Source organism: Phocoena sinus, chromosome 9 (genome assembly GCF_008692025.1).
Source record: "Phocoena sinus isolate mPhoSin1 chromosome 9, mPhoSin1.pri, whole genome shotgun sequence".
NCBI lineage: Eukaryota > Metazoa > Chordata > Mammalia > Artiodactyla > Phocoenidae > Phocoena > Phocoena sinus.
This window is the reverse complement of record NC_045771.1, coordinates 60,071,621-60,093,805: the sequence shown is the minus strand read 5'-3', so window position 1 is coordinate 60,093,805 and position 22,185 is coordinate 60,071,621. Positions and strand designations below refer to the sequence as shown.

The 22,185-nt window shown below is 43.6% G+C and overlaps 1 protein-coding gene across 2 annotated transcripts in view; it reads left to right on the top strand.

Annotated features, from left to right (window-relative positions):
- The first annotated feature begins 7,044 nt into the window (after positions 1–7,044).
- The window catches only part of SLC25A13 (solute carrier family 25 member 13), a 204,986-nt gene continuing 189,845 nt past the window's right edge, over positions 7,045–22,185 (top strand). Inside the window, exon 1 of one of the 2 annotated variants that reach the window (XM_032642844.1) lies at positions 7,045–7,254. In XM_032642844.1, the coding sequence (XP_032498735.1) occupies positions 7,240–7,254 (15 nt within the window). In that variant the 5' untranslated portion in view covers positions 7,045–7,239. The remainder of the gene's footprint in view (positions 7,255–22,185) is intronic. The other variant, XM_032642845.1, reaches the window with a different exon arrangement.

Here is a 22,185-nt window from a genome sequence, read left to right as displayed (position 1 = left end):
GCCTCAACAAACTAATTAATTGACCTTAACATTGGAAGGTTATCCTGGATTATCTGGGTAAACCTGATGTAATTACAAGGGCCCTTAAATGTAAAAAAGCAAAGCAGAAGAGGAAATCAGAGTGATGTGATATGAGAATGAAACAGGAGGGAAGGGGGCAGGGCACAACTTTTAAAAGAATGACATAGGGACTTCCATGGTGGTGCAATGGTTAAGAATCTGCCTGCCAATGCAGGGGACATGGGTTCAATCCCTGGTCCGGGAAGATCCCACATGCCACACAGCAACTAAGCCCATGTGCCACAACTACTGAGCCCTCACGTCACAACTACTGAAGCCCATGTGCCTAGAGCCCGTGCTCCACAACAAGAGAAGCCACCGCAATGAGAAGCCTGCACACCGCAACAAAGAGTAGCCCCTGCTCGCTGCAACTAGAGAAAGCCTGTGCACAGCAATGAAGACCCAACGCAGCCAAAAAAAAAAAAAAGGACATAGCCATAAGACATGACTAAAACTGGTTAAAACTAACTAGATCCAAAACGGTGGAAAATTTGAATTCCAGTGGACCTTGAGCCTTATTATACACTCATTGTAATACATTAGCATCTAAATGACACACCCACCAGTGCCATGACAGTTCTGAGGCTGACCATCAAAGATCAAAAAGTGGTGGTGGTGGGTGTGTCCAATTTCTGGAAATCTCTGCCCCTTCCCCCAAATAACTGGAATACTCCTCTCATTCATTAGCCTATGAAATTACCCACCCCTATAAAAACTGACAGCCCTGTACCCTGGGGCTGCTCTCGCCTTCTGAGATGGCTCACACTCTGTCTGTGGAGTGTGTTTCTCTCTAAATAAATCCACTTCTTACCTATCAATTTGTCCCTCACTGAATTCTTTCTATGACAAGACATCAAGAACCTGAGCTTCATGGACTTCCCTGGTGGTCCAGTGATTAAGAATCTGCCTGCCAATGCAAGGGACATGGGTTCGATCCTTGGTCTGGGAAGATCCCACATGCTGCAGAGGAACTAAGCCTGTGCACCACAACTACTGAGCCTGCACTCTAGGGCTCACGTGCCACAACTACTGAGCCCATGTACTGCAAATACTGAAGCCCGCGTTCTCTAGGGCCCACATGCCACAACTACTGAGCCCACATGCTGCGACTGCTGAAGCCCACATGCCTAGAGCCCGTGCTCCGCAACAAGAGAAACCACCACAGTGAGAAGCACATGCATCTCAACGAAGAGTAGCCCCTGCTGCCCACAACTAGAGAAAGCCTGCACGCAGCAATGAAGAGCCAATGCAGCCAAAAATAAATAAATAAATAAATACATACATACATAAAAATTTAAAAAAAAAGAAGGAAACTGAGCTTCATTAAGTCCTGAGACCAGGTGTGTGATCTCAGTTAAAAGACTGTGGTTCAAGTCCCAATCTGGGTTCTGGCTGGGTTCAAGTCCTGGCCCATGGGTTCAAGTCCCAATCTGGGTTTTGGCTGGATTCGAGTCCCGGCCCTGGTTCAGGTCTCAGTCTGAGTTGCATGGTTTCAAGAAGAGTTGGACCTGCTATTGCTGGTTTTGCAGATGGTGGAGGAAGGTCATAAGCCAAGAAACATAGGTGACTTCTAGAAGCTGAAGCAGCAAGGAAATGGATTCTCTCCTGTAGTCTCCAGAAAGCAACATAGCCCTGCTGATACCTTTATTTTACCCTTTTTTGGCCTGCTGAAATATAGAACTGTAAGATAATAAATTTATGTTGTTGTGGGTTTTTTTAAATTGAGTTTTGTTTATTTACAATGTTGTGTTAATTACTCCTGTACAGCAAAGTGATTCAGTTATACATACACACATATATATATATATATTCTTTTTTTAAAATATACTTTTCCATTATGGTTTATCATAGAATATTGAATATAGGTCTCTGTGCTATACAGTAAGACCTTGTTGTTCAAACACTAAGTTTGTGGTAACTTATTATAGCAGCAATAGGAGACTAACACTGTTACTGAATACAAGTTCACATGCCTGATGCACAGTGAGGCCAAACAAACCAAAACATTGGTGTTTGGAGCAGAGAAAGGTTTACTGCAGGGCCAAGCAAGGAGAATGGGTGGCTCATGCTCAAAAACCCCTAACTCCCTGATGGTTTTGTGGGAGAAGTTTTTAAAGGCAAATTTGGGGTGAGGGCTGCAGGGTGTGTGACTTTCTTCTGACTGGTTGGTGGTGAGGTAACAGGGAGGTGCTCCAGGAATCTTGTGCTGAGCCTGAAGTTACCATCTTCCACCTGGGTGGGGGCCTTAGTTCCTACAGGAGAACTCAAAGATACTGTTATGTATATTCCTTCAGGAGGAACTAGGACTGTGTTCCAAAGCTGTACAACTGTTTCTTGACTGCTCCTCCATTGTTTCTGCATTCCCTCCCTTCTCTGATTAACAACTGTTTATTTTTTTTAATAAATAAATGAATAAATTTATTTATTTTTGGCTGTGTTGGGTCTTCATTGCTCTGCATGGACTTTCTCTAGCTGTGGGGAGCAGGGGCTACTCTTTGTTGTGGTGCGCAGGCTTCTCATTGCGGTGGCTTTCCTTTTTGCGGAGCATGGGCTCTAGGTGTGCAGGCTTCAGTAGTTGTGGCTCGTGGGCTCTAGAGTGCAGGCTCAGTAGCTGTGGCGCCCAAGCCTAGCTGCTCCATGGCATGTGGGATCTTCCCAGACCAGGGCTCAAACTGGTGTCCCCTGCATTGGCAGGTGTATTCTTAACCACTGCGCCACCAGAGAAGCCCATTAAATTTTTTTTTTTTTTTTGGCTGCATTGGGTCTTCATTGCTGTGCATGAGCTTTCTCTCTAGTTGCGGCGCGCGGGGGGCTACTCTTTGTTGCGGTGTGTGGGCTTCTCATTGCGGTGGCTTCTCTTGTTGGGACTTCCATCGTGACGCAGTGGTTAAGAATCCTTCTTAGCTTCTGGTGGTAGCTGTTGACCCTTGGTGTCCTTTGGTTTGCAGCTGTGTCACTCTAATCACTGCCTTTATTGCGTGGCTTCTCCTGGTGCATTCCTGTGTCTTCTTACAGGGACACCAGTCATAGTGGATTAAGGGCACATTCTACTCCAGTATGACCTCATCTTAACTAATTACATCTTCAATCTCCAAATAAGTCACATTCTGAGGTCATGAGGATGTGTTTGGGGGGGACACAACCCATAACATGGCCCCTTCAGTCAAAATTCTGTGCCAGCTACTTTTATTTTTTTATTTTTTATTATTTTTATTTTTTGCGGTACACGGGCCTCTCACTGTTGTGGCCTCTCCCCTTGCAGGGCACAGGCTCTGGACGCACAGGCTCAGCGGCCATGGCTCACAGGCCCAGCCACTCCGCAGCATGTGGGATCTTCCCGGACCGGGGCACGAACCCGTGTCTCCTGCATTGGCAGGAGGACTCTCAACCACTGCGCCACCAGGGAAGCCCAGTGCCAGCTACTTTTAAACGGTAGGGAAGAGGGTGGTCTGGGGACAGGCAGGAGGGACAAGTATGACATAAGTCACTTATTAGGAGGGCACCTAAGCCTGTCAGGACAAGACAAAGTAGCAGGTGCCCAGCCAACTTATACTTTATCCTTTCAGATGATGTTTCACATTGTTTATAGGTCATGTGGAAGTCAAGGAGCATCCTTCCTATTTCAGGGCTTGTGACAGTTTAACTTTTCAAAAATTTCACATTTTGAGGAATTCTAGGAGGAAGAAGAAAGCTTAATTAACTGAGTCTGACTCCAAATGTAGGTTGAAATACACTTTTATTCATATGTGGTTACATTTGCCTCCATAGTGTGGTAGGTTTGGTGGGTGGACTAATGGCTCCCCCCAAATGTCCACATCCTAATCCCTAGAGCCTATGAATATTACCTTATATGGCAGAAACTTTTTTGCAGATGTGAATATGTTGCGGATATGGAGGTGGAGAGATTATCCTGGCTTATCTGGGGGGACCCTAAATGCCATCATAAGTGTCCTTATGAGAGGGAGGCAGAGGGCTGTCACAGACAGAAGAGGCAATGTGAGGGAAGCAGAGTCAGAGAGCGAAGATGTTATGTATGCTGGCCTTGAAGTTGGAGGAGGGGGCCATGAGCCCCTGGAAAAGGCAAAGAAACAGATACTCTCCTAAACCTTCTGGAGGGAGCACAGCCCTGCTGACACCTTGGTTTTAGCCTCTTAAGACTCACTCTGAAATTCTGACTTCCATAATTGGAAGAGAATAAATTTCTGTTTTTGTAAGCCACCAAGTATGTGGTCACTTTGTTGAAGCAGCCATAAAAATCTTACATACAGAATGAGATTCCTTGTATTTAAATTCAAATATGACTCTCTTTACATACACACATAAAGACATCAAGACTTGAAAACAACAGTAAAATGTTAACAGTAGCTAATGGGTGGAAGAAATGTGAGTGATTTTCTTGTCATTGCTATGATTTCCTGAATTTTCCAAGATTTCTAGAAAACATCTACAGATTCTTGATTCTTTTTCTATTTTTGTCTTTAAAAGTTAAGGGAATATTATTCAGTCTTTAAGAGTCTTGCAGTTCTGACACATGCTAAAAAACAGACGAACCTTGAGGACACTATGCTACATGAAATAAGCCAGTCATAAAAAGACAAATACTATATGATTCCATTTTTATGAGGTACCCAGAGTAGTCACATTTATAGAGACAGAAACTAAAATGGTGGCTGCCAGGGGCTGGGGGGAGGGAGGAATGACAGTGGTTGTTTAATAGGCTTAAAGTGTTAGTTTTGCAAGATGAAAAGCGTTTTCGAGATTGGCTGTACTACAATGTGTACGTGCTTAACACTACTGAACTGTACACTTAAAACTGGTTAAGAGAGTAGATTTTATGTCATATATATGTTTATCAACATTGAAAGTTTTTTTAAAGTTCATTTATATTATAAAAGGAGAGCTTCAGTGATACCCTTAAAAATAGATATGCAGTATACGATGTGATCTTGGTTACATGAGGTTGTATTTTCTCTGCACCTTTTAAAATCCTTTACAGCAGCCAGGGCTACCCTGTAAGTGAGCTTTAAACTTGTCCCGCGCTTTATCCTTTTCTTTATCAATTCTCCTGCTTTTGCTTTTGTCTTCATTCTTTCACTCCTTTCATGGTCTTTCTCTGCTGCCTATGAACACATTTGAGGCTTTTGGGTCTTTGTTAGACTTCTTGAGAGTATGTTAACAAATCACTCCTTTTTGAAATGCTTCTTTCTTTGGCTTTTACAACGTCATTTGTATATTTCACATACACTCTCCTTACAGAGAAGAGGCACACACTTCAAAACACTCCTCCTGGGCTTCCCTGGTGGCGCAGTGGTTGGGAGTCCGCCTGCCGATGCAGGGGACGCGGGTTCGTGCCCCGGTCCGGGAGGATCCCACGTGGCACGGAGCGGCTGGGCCCGTGAGCCATGGCCGCTGATCCTGCATGTCCGGAGCCTGTGCTACGCAACGGGAGAGGGCACAGCAGTGAGAGGCCTGCGTACATCAAAAAAAAAAAACACTCCTCCTGTATTACTGATGGCTGGAGTCTTTCTAACATCTACACCAGAGGCCACTGTGCAAGACTGGGTGAGTTCCTTTCTCTCTCCCACCCCCACATATAATCAGGCACCACGCTAATTTTACCTCCTATGTGTTCCTCTAGCCCTATCCCATCTCTGGTTTCAGGCTTTTAGCCTGTCTTATCTGAATACTCCAATAGTTTGGTCTTACCCCATTCTCTACACTGTAAGCAGAGGGATCTATCTATACTGTAACCCTGGCCACGCCACCTCCCTTAAAGCCCTTCAGTTAAGGTGCACACCCTTCAACATGGCACCCAACATCCTCCAAGACACGGTCCCAACCTGCCTGCTCAGACTCTACTTCCACCAGTTCCACAGCCTGCTACCTTTCATGACCGATCACTTTCATAACTTGCTGTGTTTCCTCAGCAATTTCTGGACCTCCTGCTTCCCCTCCTTATTTTCTCTGGCTGGAAAACCGTCCCCCTCCACTTCACTGGACTGATGCACATCCACAGCTTAGGCATCATGTACTCTAAGAGGCTTCCCCAGTCCTCAGCATTCCCATAGTGCCCTGGGAAAAGGTTGTTGCCTTAACAGTTTATATGGACATTAACTGTGTGCTTGCTTTCCCACTAGCTCTTTAAGGGCTGGGACCATCTCTCAAGTCATTCTGGGGTTCCAACTCCTAACACAGTGCCTGGCATATAGTAGGCACTCAGTCAGTGTTAATTAATTAAAATGATTAGTAATAAACACTTTTGTTGATAGGTTATATCCATAATCCACAAAACATTTAAAGCCCTTTTCACTGACCACCATTGCCTTAATTATAAATTTTGGTAGCAGGGACAAATGAATGAAATTCTTATAAAGAGGAAGAAGACCTCTAGAGATTATACATTCGATTTTTCGATTAAAATTTTGACCTGTTTATTTTAGTAGGGCCTATTTTTGGGCGTGTGTCTTTGACTTCTACAGCCCTACTATGCAGGGCTGAAATGAAGTAGCTCCATGTTCTGCATTACATACAGTTGTTTGGTACTTCGAGTTTGCCAGATCTGACCTAAAAGACTTGCCAGAGACATTATTTTGCTATTTCCGATAGACTAGTCAACGCTTCGGGATTCCTTATAGCAGAGAGGAGCCCCTTTGAAAGGGAACACCTGGCTACACACGGCACCAAGTGTAGTTCTCAACTTCCCCAGGCTGTGTGCCCCGCCTGTGGGTCTCGAGGGCCCTGGAGCAGCCCCTAGAAGCAGCCGAAGCCAACAGCTTCCCTCGTGAGGCCACCTGATCCCAAGAGACAGGCTTGCACCCCGCCACCCGCCCTCGGCCCCACCACAGAAGTCGCCGCTGCTGGACAGCGGAGCCGGGGTCACGTGCGCGGGTCCAGTCCACCGCCCCCAGATCCGAGCCCGCCCCGGCAGAAGGGCAGAGGCCATCGGGATCACGCGCGCCCCGGCGGCCCTGGCCGGGCCCAGCCAATGGGCTCTCGGCGCCCGCATGACCCGCGCCGGCGGGAGGGCGTGGGGAGGCAGGCCGGGCGCGCACGCTGCCAGGCTGTATCGCCGCTCCCGCCGCCGTCGGGACTGGAAGTGAGCGGCCCGGGCCCGCAGCGCCAGCGAGCTAGTGAGAGCGTCCCGCAGCCTCCCGCAGCCTCCCGCACCCGGTGCAAAGCATGGCGGCCTCCAAGGTAAGCGTCGGCCCGTTGACCGGTTGCCCCGGGGGGCGCGAGGGGCCCGGGCGTTCACGTGCCGGGCTGGTGCAACCGGGAAAGCAGAAAGAAAGGGGCGCGGGGCAACTGTTCCACCTTGCAGCAGAGGGAGGAGGGAGGTGCCCGCCCCTCCCGGGCAGCACAGACGGCCGGTGCGGAGAACGGGGACCGGGGCCCGACCTTGCAGCAGGAACTTTGCTGGCTGGACCCTCCCACTTGGCCCGGGCGGGGAGTCAGTGCCGGGCCTGCGCCCGGCGGGCCGAGCCAAAGCCGGTGAGCAGGAGCGGACACGAGCGCGTCCCGGGGCGTGGGAGTGCTCGGGGTCTGCAGGTCCGCACTGCTACCCCAGCGCACTCGCGCTCCTGACCCTGGTAGTTGTTGACCCGAGCTGCTTCCCGGGGGTCACAGCCCGCGCAGAAGCCTAATCCCATTCGGTTTCAGAGGCTCCGCCCTCTCACGGGTGGGGAAGTCACCTTAACTTCCGTTTTGGAGACCGCTTGAGAGAGTTGGCCTGCGCGTGTGTGCGTAAAAACTCCAAAGCACCCGCATCCCCCCAGGCCCCCAGCTTCTCGTCCTTCTCTCCGCATCTGACAACACTTACATACCGGCCTCTAAGCGTTTGAGAGGCTTCTTTTTAGAAATGACAAAACAGATTGTCTTGGGAGCCTGTAACTCCTGTGAAGTTCTACTTAAAAGGAATTCTGCGTAAGGTGACTCATTCACTAACCCAGAGGAAAGGCAGCTCCGACAGCTTGACCTTTCCTCTTTTACCATTTCTTGAAACCTGGACACCATTTCAGCTTCTTTGGACTCCATTTCAACTTTTCTGGCAGAATACCATATTTAGTCCCAATCACTTGAATCATTGGAATTTATTGCTTTTAATTTTAAGTTCATGAAGGCAGCCCTTTAATCAAGCCTATACAACTTCTTAGCTCATTTTAAGTGCAGTGAACTTAAATATACCCAACATTTCAAACATTTGTCCTTAATCAAAACTCTGTGATAACACTCAAGAGGAAAACATGGCCAACACATCATATTCCTATTTATTTGAGCAAACTAATCACATTTGCAATGGAAATTGTAAGCAGACAGATATATTTAAATGCTGTTCTATGACTTAAGTTTCTCCAAGCGTCCCGAAATCTGCAGGCTTTTCGGTGTTCCTAGATTATGTGGCCTAAGTGGCCTTTCTCTTTTCCTTAATGACTCTGAGATCCATCCTAAGGAGTGTGCTCTGGGTATGCATGTGCAGACACATGGGTATGTATATAACATGGGTATGTATATAACATGGGTATGTATATAACTGTTCTAGTTAGATTCTCTGAGGATCACTGGGATTCATTTTTGGAACCTACATTAGCCCTTTCAAACCCAATAGCCGTTGACCTTTTCTTTGCATTAAATTTGCATGCAATGAGTACAAGGCATGAAGTATGTTCCCTCAAGGTGACTTCTTCCAGGAGAGTAGGTGGGAGTAGATACCCATACTTTGCTGTCATTTTTATGTCTGTAGGTGAGTTAAATAATTTTACTTAATTTGGAGGTAAAGTGAGGAACTTAAATTGAGGAGTATGCATGTAAATGGAGTATAAGACTGATTAACTAGTTTGAAATAAAATAAATAACATGGAAGGAGGTTTAACTTTTTGGTTGTATTTTTATTAAACTGTCACTTCATATCAATAAGTGCAGTTGAATTTTAGCCAAGTAGTGAGAGTCAGGGAAAATGAAACATTTCATTTTTACTCTTTGGGAACTTGTGTTTTTGTTTATTTATTCATTTAAACTTGCCTCTTTTCAGGATTTCTGATGGCTCATGTCATATATACATATATTTATAAACCAACAAGACATATCAAAATCAAGTCAAAGTAGATGAGAAAAACAGGATAAAGGGAAAATAAGATGAAGCCAGGACTAAGGTTAGTGGAAAATAAGGATGTATGTACTTGCTAGAGGTGACTGAATTTTCTAGCAGCCAAAGCAAAGAGGAAGTGATCAGTGAGGTCAGTTACTTGGGAGAGAGGTCTCCTTTTTTTGCTATCCGAGGGCAGTTTCTCCCCATCTTTTTTTTTTTTTTTTTTTTTTTGCGGTACGTGGGCCTCTCACTGTTGTGGCCTCTCCCGTTGCGGAGCATAGGCTCCAGACGCGCAGGCTCAGCGGCCATGGCTCACGGGCCCAGCCGTTCTGCGGCATGTGGGATCTTCCCGGACCGGGGCACGAACCCGTGTCCCCTGCATCAGCAGGAGGACTCTTCAACCACTGTGCCACCAGGGAAGTCCCCCATCTCTTTTTATATGCAGTGAGCAAACTGCATTCAAAACTACCTCATGACCACAAATGTATGTTTGTGGATTCCATAAGGCCATTTCTTATAGTGTTTCTCATTTTAGCTCAAGGGCGGTAAATGTAGGTCCCCAAATGAGCTGTGCTCGTCCACCTTAGTCCAAGAATACCACTTATTTAGTTGCCTTTGGACTCTTATTAGGGTGAGGTGATTCTGTCCTCTATTAGGCAGTGCTGGGCAGCCCCAATTAAAGGCCATGCTCTTTGCTTTTTCCTGGAGCACAGATATTCCATATTGAACACAGAGCCATAGGTTTAGCAAACTTAATCTGGGGGTAGGATTGACATCCCCTCTTAAAACTTGAGGAACCTGACTAGAAGAGAATCCCATCTCAGTGGAGTGTCTAAGATTCTGGAGTGCCCAGAATCAGAAACTGGTCTTTTATTTATTCTTTTTTTTTTTGGCCACACTGTGTGGCTTGCAAAGTCTTAGTTCCCTGATCAGGGATTGAACCCAGGCCCTCGGCTGTGAAAGCGCAGAGTCCTAACCACTGGACCTCCAGGGAATCCCCTTTTATTTATTCAAACGTAACTAATTTTTCATGTCCCTCTTCCTTTAAATAGTATAAATAGGAAGGCTGAGAATCTGTTCTTCGGTCTGCTTTTATTTTGATTTCTGCTTGATGGTTACTACTTAATGCAAAAGGTATTTGTTTTTTCATGAAGTAACATTGATCTGAAACTTGGTATTTTGAGATGAACTCAGAAAACTTCAATTCTCTTGCTGCCGCCTTTTGTAGGAATAATCCTTATGGGTTCCCTTGGTAGATGGTAGATGATAAGTGGTCTGCCTGTACTACTAGTGTTATTTTGAGTATTTCTTTAAAAAACTTCCAAGCACTGCCCTACATGTATTGAAATGAAAATGAGTTTTTTAAATTCTATTTTATATATTTCCATAAAAAATTCATTTTTAAAAAGTAGTATTAGAGAGGTTATCCTTTTCTTGTAGTTGTAGTCAACGTTCCCTTTTCGTCACAGGTTGAGTTTATTATCCATTAAGAATGACGAAATTAAACTAGGCGAAACTGTTAAAAGAGATTGCTCACTGGAGTTCAGGTGTGAGAGATGTTCAGGTATAAAACTGGACTCCAATAATTTGGGTGAAATTAACCTAGAACTAAAAGAAGAACATTTGGAGACAAGCTAAAGCATTCATAATCATGAAAATTTGGTCTGTAGTGCTAATACACTTAGTATTGCTATTCCATTGTTGACTGAGTTGTTGCCGTGATCGTTTAGAATTGTGTGTATTGTGTTCTTTCTAATGTTGCAAACGGGAATAAACTAAGGATATGAAAATGAACTGGACTCCGTTTGGACCTTCAAGAAAACCACAACCATACCACAGGCTAAATCCTCTCATGGAAGTGCCCCAGGTAGGGTTAGTGCCGTAACAAGGGCTTACGGGAGCATCAGGGAAGGAGCCCATTTCTGTCAGGGGAGGGGAGGGAGCGTCTGAAAGGTAGTGGTATTTCAAAAGGCATAGTCAGAGGAAGAGGGAAGACCATTCCAGTGACAGGAAACAGCAAATGAAAGAAAGAGAGGTGAGAGCACCTGCTGCGTTTAGGGGATAGCAGGTAATAAAATCAACTGGAGAGCAGCTAACACTTACTATTTACTAGATGTGAGATTCAGTTCTAAATGCTTTTCATTATTAACTCGCCTAATGCCCCTAACAGTCCTATGAGTTACATACTATAATTTCTGGTTTATAGATGAAGACTCAGACACCAAGGGGTGACGTAAGTGGCCTAAGATCTGATAATTAAAAAGTGAAGAAGCTGGGTTTCAAATCAGCCAGTCTGGCTCCAGGGTCTGTGCTCTTACCCTGTCCACCATATTGTCTGCCTGGTAGTTTAGCATAATGGAGAGTAGAGTTTATGGGAGAAGGGGGAGATGGCTTGGGAGGGGAAATTAGATGCCTCTTATTTAAGACATTTATTTAGGTCTTGTAACTGTAAACCAGACTTTTATTTTTGAGAACCACTTACACAGTGCTTACTGTGTGCCAGGCACTTTCCCAAGTTCTTTACAAATAATAACTCCTTTATTTTTCATAATACCCAAAGTAGGTGTGGTCTCTTTTTGTCCTCATTTTACAGGTGAGAAAACTGAGGTCTGGAGAGGTGAAGTAATTTCCTCACGGTTATACAGAGAATAAGCAATACAGCTTGGATTTGAGCCCGTCCATTCTGTGCTCAGAGTCTCTGCCTCACCTGCCCAGGCCTTCAAAAGAAGTTCCATTTGCAGAGGTGCATGTGAGAATTCACATGTTATCAGTTACGGGCATGTGTATTTCCTGATCATTCCAGTCCAGTAGTTTGTATCTGTAGAATGCTTTGGCACTCAGTATATACTTCATTGTTAAGTGGTTTTTGAACCAGATTGCACAGGCCAGAAATTGTCATGTACTTTTTTTTTAAACAACTTTATTGAGATACAGGTCATATGCCATACAACTCACCCATTTAAAGTGTACACGTCAGTGGTTTTCTGTATATTCACAGGGTTGTGCAACTATCATCACTGTCATTTACCTTTGTAAAAATTTTAACCCAGTGTTCACTAATTAGGACTTGGGCTATATATGTAACCTCCATGTTTTTCATGCTTCTCATCAATAATAATACCCTCTTCAGAGGTTTGTTACTGAGGATAAAATGTGATTGAGTTTATTAAGGATATTCTTCAGGTTGAAGGTGTTCTCTCCCATATGGTAAAAACGGCTAGGTATTTGATGGTATAATAATAGTATACTAAAACAGATTAGTTTTTTGTACTGGACAGGAAGGAAAGAATGTTTGAGTTGTTTTTATGCAGCCATGATGCTGGTAAGTTTCTGTGCTTCCAGTGATGTTTGCATTTAGGGTTTCTTAAATTGATGGTGCTGGACGGGCCTTGGGGTTTACATAACACAGTGTTCCTCACTCCTCCCTTCGTTAATCGTGTTCCCTTTTACCAGGTGAAGAAATGGAGTCCTAGAATAGTTTGTAATTGGTCCAGGTTCCCTTGAAACCCGTTTGCTTTTTGCACTATTGTAGTCCAGGGGTTCTCAGCACATTATAGTCCTATGGACTGGTATAAAAGTGCTGATGCCTGGGTCTCACCCAGAGGTTCTGATTTAGTTGGACTTAGGTGTGGCCTGAGCCTCAAGGTTTTTGAAAGCTCCCGAAGTGAATCATATCTGCTTCTGAGGTTGCCAGCCACTGCTCTCGGCGGTTTTCCTGCTCTTTGCTTCAGCTGATCCTCTGATGGTTCCTTCTTGGAATAAGGAAGGAATGCAGTGAGATCAATGCAAGTCTCTGGTGTGTCAATTCAAAGGAAGGATACATAGGGGTCCCTACAAGTTGTCTTCTTTCTTGACGATTTCTTTTCAGTCCTTCTGCCTCGTTTCACCTTCGTGCTTAGGCATCAAGTTTATATAGTTTTGTAGTTATCCTAGAATATGGGTTTTATCACCAAATTGATTGAAAGCTCCTTTTGTCTTCTGTAAGTCTCAGTGGTTTTCTGTATCAGTGTAGGTGCTTGAGGGGGGAAGTGTTGCAAAGAGCAAGGTAACCCTGGTCTTGCAGCCTTTTCCCTGGCTAACCTAGTTGGGTGCCCATGTGTTGTCAATGTTCCCCAGTTGGGTCACAGGGCTTTACAAGTGTTGTTTAGCAAATAGAGAACTGGGGGTGGGGAGAGGGATGGGAAGGGTTGAAAACCCTGTAGGGTAAGAAAATCAGGGAGCAGGTCTTCCTGGATATCAAGTTCTTCTGTAATTGCTGGAGTTGCTCTGACTCCTTCGGCCTCTTTGACCTTTTGTCCTACGACTGGCCTCTGCTTTTTTCTTTTTAATGGAAACACATTTTTAAAAATTTTTATTTATTTTTGGCTGCGTTTGGGTCTTCGTTGCTGCATGCAGGCTTTCTCTAGTTGCGGCGAGCAGGGGCTATTCTTCATTGCAGTGCGCGGGCTTCTCATTGCAGTGGCTTCTCTTTTTGCGGAGCATGGGCTTTAGGCACGTGGGCTTCAGTAGTTGTGGCTTGCAGGCTCTAGAGCACAGGCTCAGTAGTTGTGGTGCATGGGCTTAGTTGCTCTGCAGCATGTGAGATCTTCCCGGACCAGGGCTCGAACCCGTGTCTCCTGCATTGGCAGATGGATTCTTAACCACTGCGCCACCAGGGAAGCCCCAGCCTCTGCTTTTGTTGAGTTCTTAGATGGAGGCATTCCTTCCTGTGTTCTCCACTATCTGTGAGGATTAGCTCTGCTGAGCATGGTCCATTCCTACTCACCCTGCCCATCATTTGCTGCTTCATAGCACTTATCCTTCCCACCATGTTTTCTTGGATCCCTTTGTGTGAATCTGCTGGTGTGGATGCTTCTGCTTGGGATGTGCCCTTGTCACAGTGATGTAATTCCCTTGGCAAAGTACTTAATAGCAACTGAGCAAACCCTGTTTTTCATGGCCTGTTTAACCAGACCCTCTTGTTAGGTCAAGTCAACCCCATCAATGGTGGCTCTGGTCTCTTAGCTCAGAATTATTCCCAGTGGCTGATTTGTAGAGTGGTGGTCTGGTTTGTTGGTTGGAAACGTTTAAAAGATAGTGTACTCGAACTCACCATTTCCTTTGGAAATTTGCTTTGTAGTTGCATGAGTGAATATAGGCCTGGTGATTTCTTTTGACTTTAGGTGCTGACAGCATAGCAAAACTGGCAGTGTTGAAATTCTTAGCAATTCAATGTAAATAAACCACTCTATTTAATGGCTGTTATTAGGCTGGTAGCTTTGTCTTGATTTCCACATGTAGTCACAGTTTCCACATGTTTTCCATGAAAACTGTTGACTTGATATGAAAGTCAGATATTTCAATATACAATTACTGCTTTATGGTAAAATGTCTTTTGCATAAGACAGTAAAATTCGTAAGAAAATTGTCTAAGTAAGTGTAGGGGAGGAAAAAGTTTCCCTCAACTCTCTTAGGGTCCCTGGCTGGGTCTGAAAATTAAAATGACAAAGGCAGATTAACAAAAGAAAAGTATACAAATTTTGCTGAATTTTTATGTGTACATGAGAACCTTCACAAGAGAATGAAAATGACCAGAGCAGAAAGCTTTAAAACCTTTTGGACAATGAAAAATAAATTTGTAAAGAATTGACAAGACAAAAGGGAAGTAAATGGTGAAGAAGTAACTAGGAAGATAAGGTGGGTTTAACAAGGTTTGTGTGTGTGGGTTTTTTGGCCCCAACTTCCCCATCTTTGGTGATGATTGTCTCCTCTCCTCCTGGAACAGGGACGGTACCTTTTGTAGGGGAGTCTATGACCTGTTTCAGGAAAGAAGGTTGGTGTTGTGTGTGGGGATGGTCAGAGTGACCTTCCTGTTTCTGCTGTTTTCTTAAACTCCTTCAGCTTAAGATACTGAATACGCCAAGGTGCCGCATTTTGGGGTAGCATGTCCTGAACCTCGTCAGAAGCCTGATTTGAACAGGTTTTTAGACCTGGGCTCATATTTAGTGGTTTTTCTGAGTTAGACATGCTGTGTATCTGTCTGATCCCAGCCACAGTTGTAGTCTGAGATGTAGAGGACACCCAACTGCTCAGTCAGCACCCCTTTCTCATGTGGGAAAACGCTTCAAGAACTTTTTTTTTTTTTTTTAATTTTAAATTAGTAGCTCTGGTTTAGTGAAAGAGCCCTGGACTAGAAGGCAGAAGAACCTGGATTACAGGTCCAGTGCTTCCACTGATGGTGAGGACGTGGACAAGTCTGACTTCTCTGGGCGCTCAGAATCCCCGAGAAGCAAACAGGGCCTATCTGTGACGTCTGTGATGAGCAAATGAAGTATAACATGGGAAAGCACTTTGGGGATTATGAAGTGCTATAGGGACTGTCAAGTGATGTCTGTTGGAGACTGTGGGACGTTTCTACCTAACTGAAAACTAGGGACATAGATATTATTTGACCTACCTGAACAAAGGATGGGGTGCTTTTCTTAAGCTCATGATCTACTAAATAGTCACCATAATGGCTCGACAGTCTGGCTGCTTCAGTAATCAGATTCTCTGAGTGGTGTGGTCCCTTCCTGGAGCCTTGCTATTAGAAGCTTATGGTCCAAGGACCAGGAACATTGGTTTTACTCGGGAGCTTGTTAGAATTGCAGCATCTGTGGACTCATCCCAAATATTCTGTTGCATCAGAATCTGCATTTTAAGTAGATCCCCAGGGGATTGTATACACATTAAAGTTTAAAGAGTATTGGTCTGGAACTCTCATTACTGTGTAATTAAATGTAGCTGCCTTTCTAAACTGAGGGTGCAGTACTTTTTGATTTGGTTGTCAGTCAGTCCAACTTTTTGCAGAATTAGATACATAGTGATAAAACCCAGTATAAATTTTAGGGTTCTTCGGGTTAATTTTGATTCCATTGGGGCCAGGGTATTATTTTGGATGGCGTCTCTGAATTATTATTTAAGGGCTGTACTCGTCTCCATTTCTTTACTACCCACCTGTACTTAAAATTCCTGAAAATGAACTTACGCCTATTCTAGTTTTTGACATTCTCTCCTTTGGGTCACCAGTGACCTCTGTTCTAAAACTGTTGGCCTGTCCTTATCTCTGGCCTCACAGGACCCCGTGTCCCACTCCTTCCTTCCTGGAGCACCTTCTGTCAGCTTTCATGATGTGCCCTCTCCTGCTTGGTCCCTTAACTCATACTTATTCTCCTTGGCCGGCTTCTTTTTGTCCTTCTGCTCTCCCCCGAAATGTTGGTGTTCCCCAGGCCTCTGCCTCAGATCCTTTTCCTTCTGACAGGTGATACTTCATGGTACTCCCCGTGGGGCAGCTCTCTCAAGCACTGGCCTTGCGTTTTTGACTTTTTGTTGGAAATCTCAACTGGCTTGTCTCAAAGATATTCCAAACTCTGTTTACTAGAATTGAATTAATCTTCTTGGTCATTCCTTACTTTTAGCTGCAGTTTAACTTTCCTACCAGTTAAAGTTTCTGGTTAGTTCGCTAAGTACTTGGGTGGGCAACCAGGAGAGACACCATTGGCAGGAACTTGGATATGGGCAAAGAGATGGGTCAGTCAAACCCTTCTCATTCCCTGGGGCAGGTGTGTCCCATCTCCTCCATTTAAGTTCAGGTCCTCATTCCTTTTTAGGTCCAGCATTGCCATAGCTCCAAGCTGGTTTTGCCTTTGGTCTCTTCTCTGCACTTTCCTCTCCATTCTGCCCGGAACTGTCAAAGGAAACCTGTAAGATTGGCCCTTGTGTCCCTGTTAAGAGCAGTCCTTTGTTCATGAGCACAGCACTTAACAGTTTTTAAAAAGTGCATTCAAGTGTGTTATTGATTCCAACTGCATGCCAGCTCCTATACTGAGTGAGTGCTGGGCTTCCTCAAACGAGTAAGCTATTGGATTTGTTTTCAGGAACTCACAGCCTACAGAGATTAAAATGACCAGATAATGTGAAGATGCAAGCTTCATTATCTGATCTTTATAATCATCTACAAGACAGCAGGGAAGGTGTCATAACCTCATTTGACAGAGAAACTTAAGGTTCAGAAAGGTTACGCAAATAACAGTGACAACAGCAGCTGACACAAGCCAGATACTGTTCTAGGCACTCTGTATGTGAAGTAATTTAATCTTCACAACAATCCCATGGCATGTAAGTGCTATTACTGTCTCCATTATACAGATGGGGAAACTCATGTGTACAGAGTGGTTAAGTCTCTTGAGGCACAGAGAGATTGCATGACTTGCCCAAGGTCACACACCTTTCAAGTGGCAGAGCGATGACTGGAACACACGCAGCCCGGCTGCAGAGTCCGTGAACATAACCACTGTACTACATTGCCCTCTTTAACCTACCTTGCTGCACAGTGTGGCTTCATTATGCCTAAAGAATAATATTTAATCTCATTAGTCAGTTTATGCCTCCTTGGTCTTGACTGTTGTCTAACTTTTCCAGTATTACCTCATGCCCTTTCCCTTCTCATATCCTTCACAGCGGTTTGTAAATGTGGCATGTCCAACCCCTGTTCAGTTTCTGTGCCGTAAAGCTATGGCAACAGTGTAGCAGGAAAAAAGGGAGCCTGTTTGTTTGTTTAACTTAGAGTTCAGTCAGAGACAAGAATGTTTCTTGTCATTCCTCTATATTGGTGGGCAGATTTTGTTTGTTTTTTTAGTTCTTTCCTTCAGTTTTAGGGAAAGCGGTCTTAGTTTTATTCCCTCATTCCTTGAAGTCTCTGTAAGGATGTTAAATCCCATGTCCTAGTTTTTGTAGTTGGTTTGTTCTAATCAAGATTCAGACACAGTCTGCACGTGGCATTTGGTCAATATTGTCTTTTAACTCTTGTTAATCTATAGGTTTGACTACCCATCTTTTTTTGTGTTTCCTTGCAGTTTATTTGATGAGTGAATTGGGTCATCTTTCCTGTAGTTTCCCACAATTTGGAATTTGCTGATTGCACCCCCTTGATGTTCGTCTGTCCCTAGTGTTTCCTGACAATTGATAGTTAGGTCTGGATGCTTGATCAAGTTTAAGATTTTATTTTTTTTTATTTTTTGTTTTTGGCTACAATACTTCCTAGGTGGTTGCTGGCTGCCTCTCTCAGGTTACTGGATCCTTGGTACTGGATACGCCCATCAGGAGGCACGTAATTCCTGGTTGTTTCCTACGTTGTTATGTTTGGTGAGTGGGTTTGGATGTTGCCTTCCTGCTGCACCAGCATTTTGCATAATGGTTTATTTTAGTTGGCTAAGTTTTCATATTCACAGTTGTTCTTTGTGGTGCATTGTGATGTTCATCCTTTAAAAACACACACGTGTGCCTGTGTGTATACACATATGTATGTATATATACATATATATTACAGTGAGTGTGTATCACAGTTACAACACATAGTGGCTATTAAAATCAATTGGATATTAATTAGTGGGCACAGTTTGTGTTTGGGATGATGAAATGGATAGTTCTCATGGTTGTACAACATTGTGAATGTCCTCAGTGCCGTTGAATTGTACACTTAAAAATGGTTAAAATGTTAAATTTTATGTGTTTTATCACAATAAAAACAAATCAATTGAAACTGGATTGTAACATACTGAATTTTTTTAAAAAATTAATCATTCCATGACTATTATTCTTTCCCAAAAAGAGTCAAAGTGAGATGGAGGTGGGGAAGTAAAATTCTTACTTACTGAAGAATCAACTAATCAAGTAGAAGGTATGATAGAATTAGAAAAAGAAGACAAATTATTTGGCAACCTGCAGGTAATTGATTCAGGCACGTGTCCTCAGTGGATGCTAAAACCTTAAGTAAAAGATTGTTGGAATTCTCCCTGTCTCAAAGTATCTCCCTATAAATTACTAACTACAAAGGGGAAAAAGTACCGTTACAAGGGAGGGCTCGGCCTCAATCTGTGATCCAATTTAACATCATCAGAAGGAGGGAAAAGCTAGCATGGCACACCCACAGGTGTGATGCCATGAGAAGTATACAACATGACCTTTAGAGATTTCTTGCCAAAAATGTTGAATCTGAATCTAATCATGAGGAAACAATTAGACAAATCCAGAAAACAGGACGTTCTGTAAGACCTCTGGCTTTAAAAATGCCGATGTTATGAATGAAAAGGCTAGATTAAAGGAGGCTCCCGAAGAGACATGACAACCAAATGCAGTGCTTGAACGTGGATCCGAAATAAATAAAACAATGGCCCTGTTGGAGCAACCTGAATAAGGAGTTTATATTAAATTATACTGTAATAGTTGGCTAGGGCTGCCATAACAAAGTACCACAGAATGAGTGGCCTAAACAACAGAAATTTATTTTCACACAAATCTAGAGGCTAAAAGTCCAAGATCAAGGTGTTGAGAAGGTTGGTTTCTTCTGAGGCTTCTCTCTTCGGCTCATAGATGGCCTTTGTCTCTGTGTGTCTTTACATGGTCTTCCCTCTGTGTCTGTGTCCTAATTTCCTCCTCTTATAAGGACACCAGTCTTAAGGGATTAAGGCCCACCTTAATGACCTCCATTTACCTTAATTACTACTTTCAATATCCTATCTCCAAATACAGATTGATTCTGAGGTCCTGGGGGTTTAGGGCTTCAACATATGAATTTTGTGGGGACACAGTTCAGCCCATAACAGATATTAAATCATTTTTTAATTGTCTTGGGTGAGATAGTGATATTGATGTTCTGAAGGAAAATGGTCCTTGCTGTTTCTTATATTATGTTTTCCACTAGATTTTAAACTGATGACAGGGACCTCAAAGTACCTGTTACATAACATTCAGACACCATTTGTTGAATTGTTCGTTTACTTGGGGGTGCCACCCATGGCAAAGTGAAAGGGAGCAGATTTCTGCTGCATGCGTGTGGTTTGTTGGAAACTTCTCTTTTTCTAATAATCATTTTCTCAAGCCCCTCCATCCCTCACTAAACTAAAAAAACTAATAATTTGGAATACTTGAGGAGTTGTGCATGGGTGGCCCCCAGGAGAGCGCATGGTGGAGCATCACAGCTGCGGAGTAAACCTCAGCAGGGATTGGGCTGTTCAAGGTAGATGAATCTCCATGACTACAGAGAAGCTGCTTCAGAAGGACGCTCCTGGAGAAATGTGCTTCCTTTTGACTAAGAAGGTCCAGCTGCATTATAGCGAGACATTCCCAGCAGGTCCAAACAGTATGTCTGCTGATTCAGACCAGCTGGTCCCAGTAGCATACTGCACCCTCCAGGTGGCTTGACAGGAAAGGCTGGTGATATATCCGGTCTCTTATCTGACTCTGCCAGGCCCACTGGCAGGGACTTTCATTCCTTGTGAGTCTTCATGAACTTATTTTATTGCAGGTTGATGTTGACCCTGCGTTTCAAGATTCCACTTTCTTTCCATTGTGAACTGAGACGGGCATCTCACTTCCAGAGTAAAAGCTCAGCTCCTGGTTTCCTTATGGTGCTTCTTGGAGGTTTTTGTTAGCCCATTTTGGTGTCCCCCAGCAGTTTAAGAAGAGCCTGGTCTTGACCTTTGCCCAGCTTTCCACTGGGTTATTTGCCTTCTCATATTGACTTGTTCTAAGAGCGCTTTTAAATTAAGAACCTTGGCCTTTTGTCCTGTTACACATTATTTATATGTTTATTTTTTGCAGTTGTTTGATGTTTAATGGGTTCATACACACTTTTGATTTTTAGAACTTTTTATGTTACACATTTATTAATCTTTTCCTGTATGGTTTCTGCATTCTGGTTTGTCTATCATGTTTAAACACAGCTTTCCCTCTTAGTATTACATAAGAAACCACTCATGTTTGATGTCAGATGAAAGGTAGGAAACCAGTTTAATTTTTGTCGTTGTTGTTCAGTCCCAGGAGGTCATGAACCTTCACTAGTGCCACTTCATCAGCCAGCATGACCTACTGCCAGCTCAGCCCAGACCCTCTGCTGGCTCAGATTCTTAAGAGGAGCTCTGATTAGTTCAGAAAGCCAAGAGAGCCTTCCCTTAGGGCTCAGCTGTCCACTGATGACTCAGTCAGCTGGGCCGCTATGAATATGGAAAGGATACAACAAACTGGCAAGCAAGGCACTGCTAGATTCTGTCCCAGAGTATGCTACTTTCATTCAATCCTGATTCTCACTCACTCTCTCTCTGTAACAGGTGAGAAAATAGGAAGTCATATTGCTGGTTAGCAGTAGAGTCAGAATTCAGACGTCCATTTGCAAAGTCCATAAAAGTAGGTGTAAATAGCATTCTATGAGGGAAATCTGGTTAGAGAATCTGGAAAATCTTCCAGGAGGAATTGGCATTTGACTTAAGCCTTAAAAAAATAGTAGCATTTTTTAAACTTCTCATTATGGAAATTTTCCATAAAAAATTAGAACAGTGTAACCAACTCCCATGTCCCTTTCTAACCAGTTTCAGTAATTATCAGTTTATGGCAGATGTTGTTTAATTTATACTACACCCTCTCTTGTCCTCTCATCCCTCTGAGTTTTTCAAAGCAGATCCCCAACATCATATCTGTAAATATCACTGTGTATCTCTAAAAAAGATTTTTAAAATGCACAACCAAAATATCATTGTCACATCTAAAAAAATTTTAGTTTACACATTTTTACTTATTTCCCCTATTGTCTTATAATTTTTTAAAATTGTTTTTTGAATTGTCATCTAAATAAGGCCCAGGCATTGCAATTGGTTGATATGACCTAATTTTCTTTAATCTAGGTTCTCTGCTTTCTTAATCTCCTGTTCTTTCTTTTTTCCTTCTGAAAGTCATTATCACATATGATTAAAATCATGGACTCTGTTCAAATTATGGCTCTGGGCAAGTTACTCTACCTCTCTCAACCTCAGTTTCCTCATCTGTAAACAGGACATGGTTGTTTTTACTTCCCGGGTTATTGGGAGGGTCAATATGCTCATGTTTCTAAAGCTCAGAGCCAGGCCTGGACATAGTAAGCTTTACAGAAGTGTGGGCTTCCAGAGGGGTTTGGAACCAGAGCACTTGCTCAGAGTCATGTTGAAAATCGTGGGAGAGGAAAGGGGAGGGGTTGCTCCAGTGAAATTGTGCCG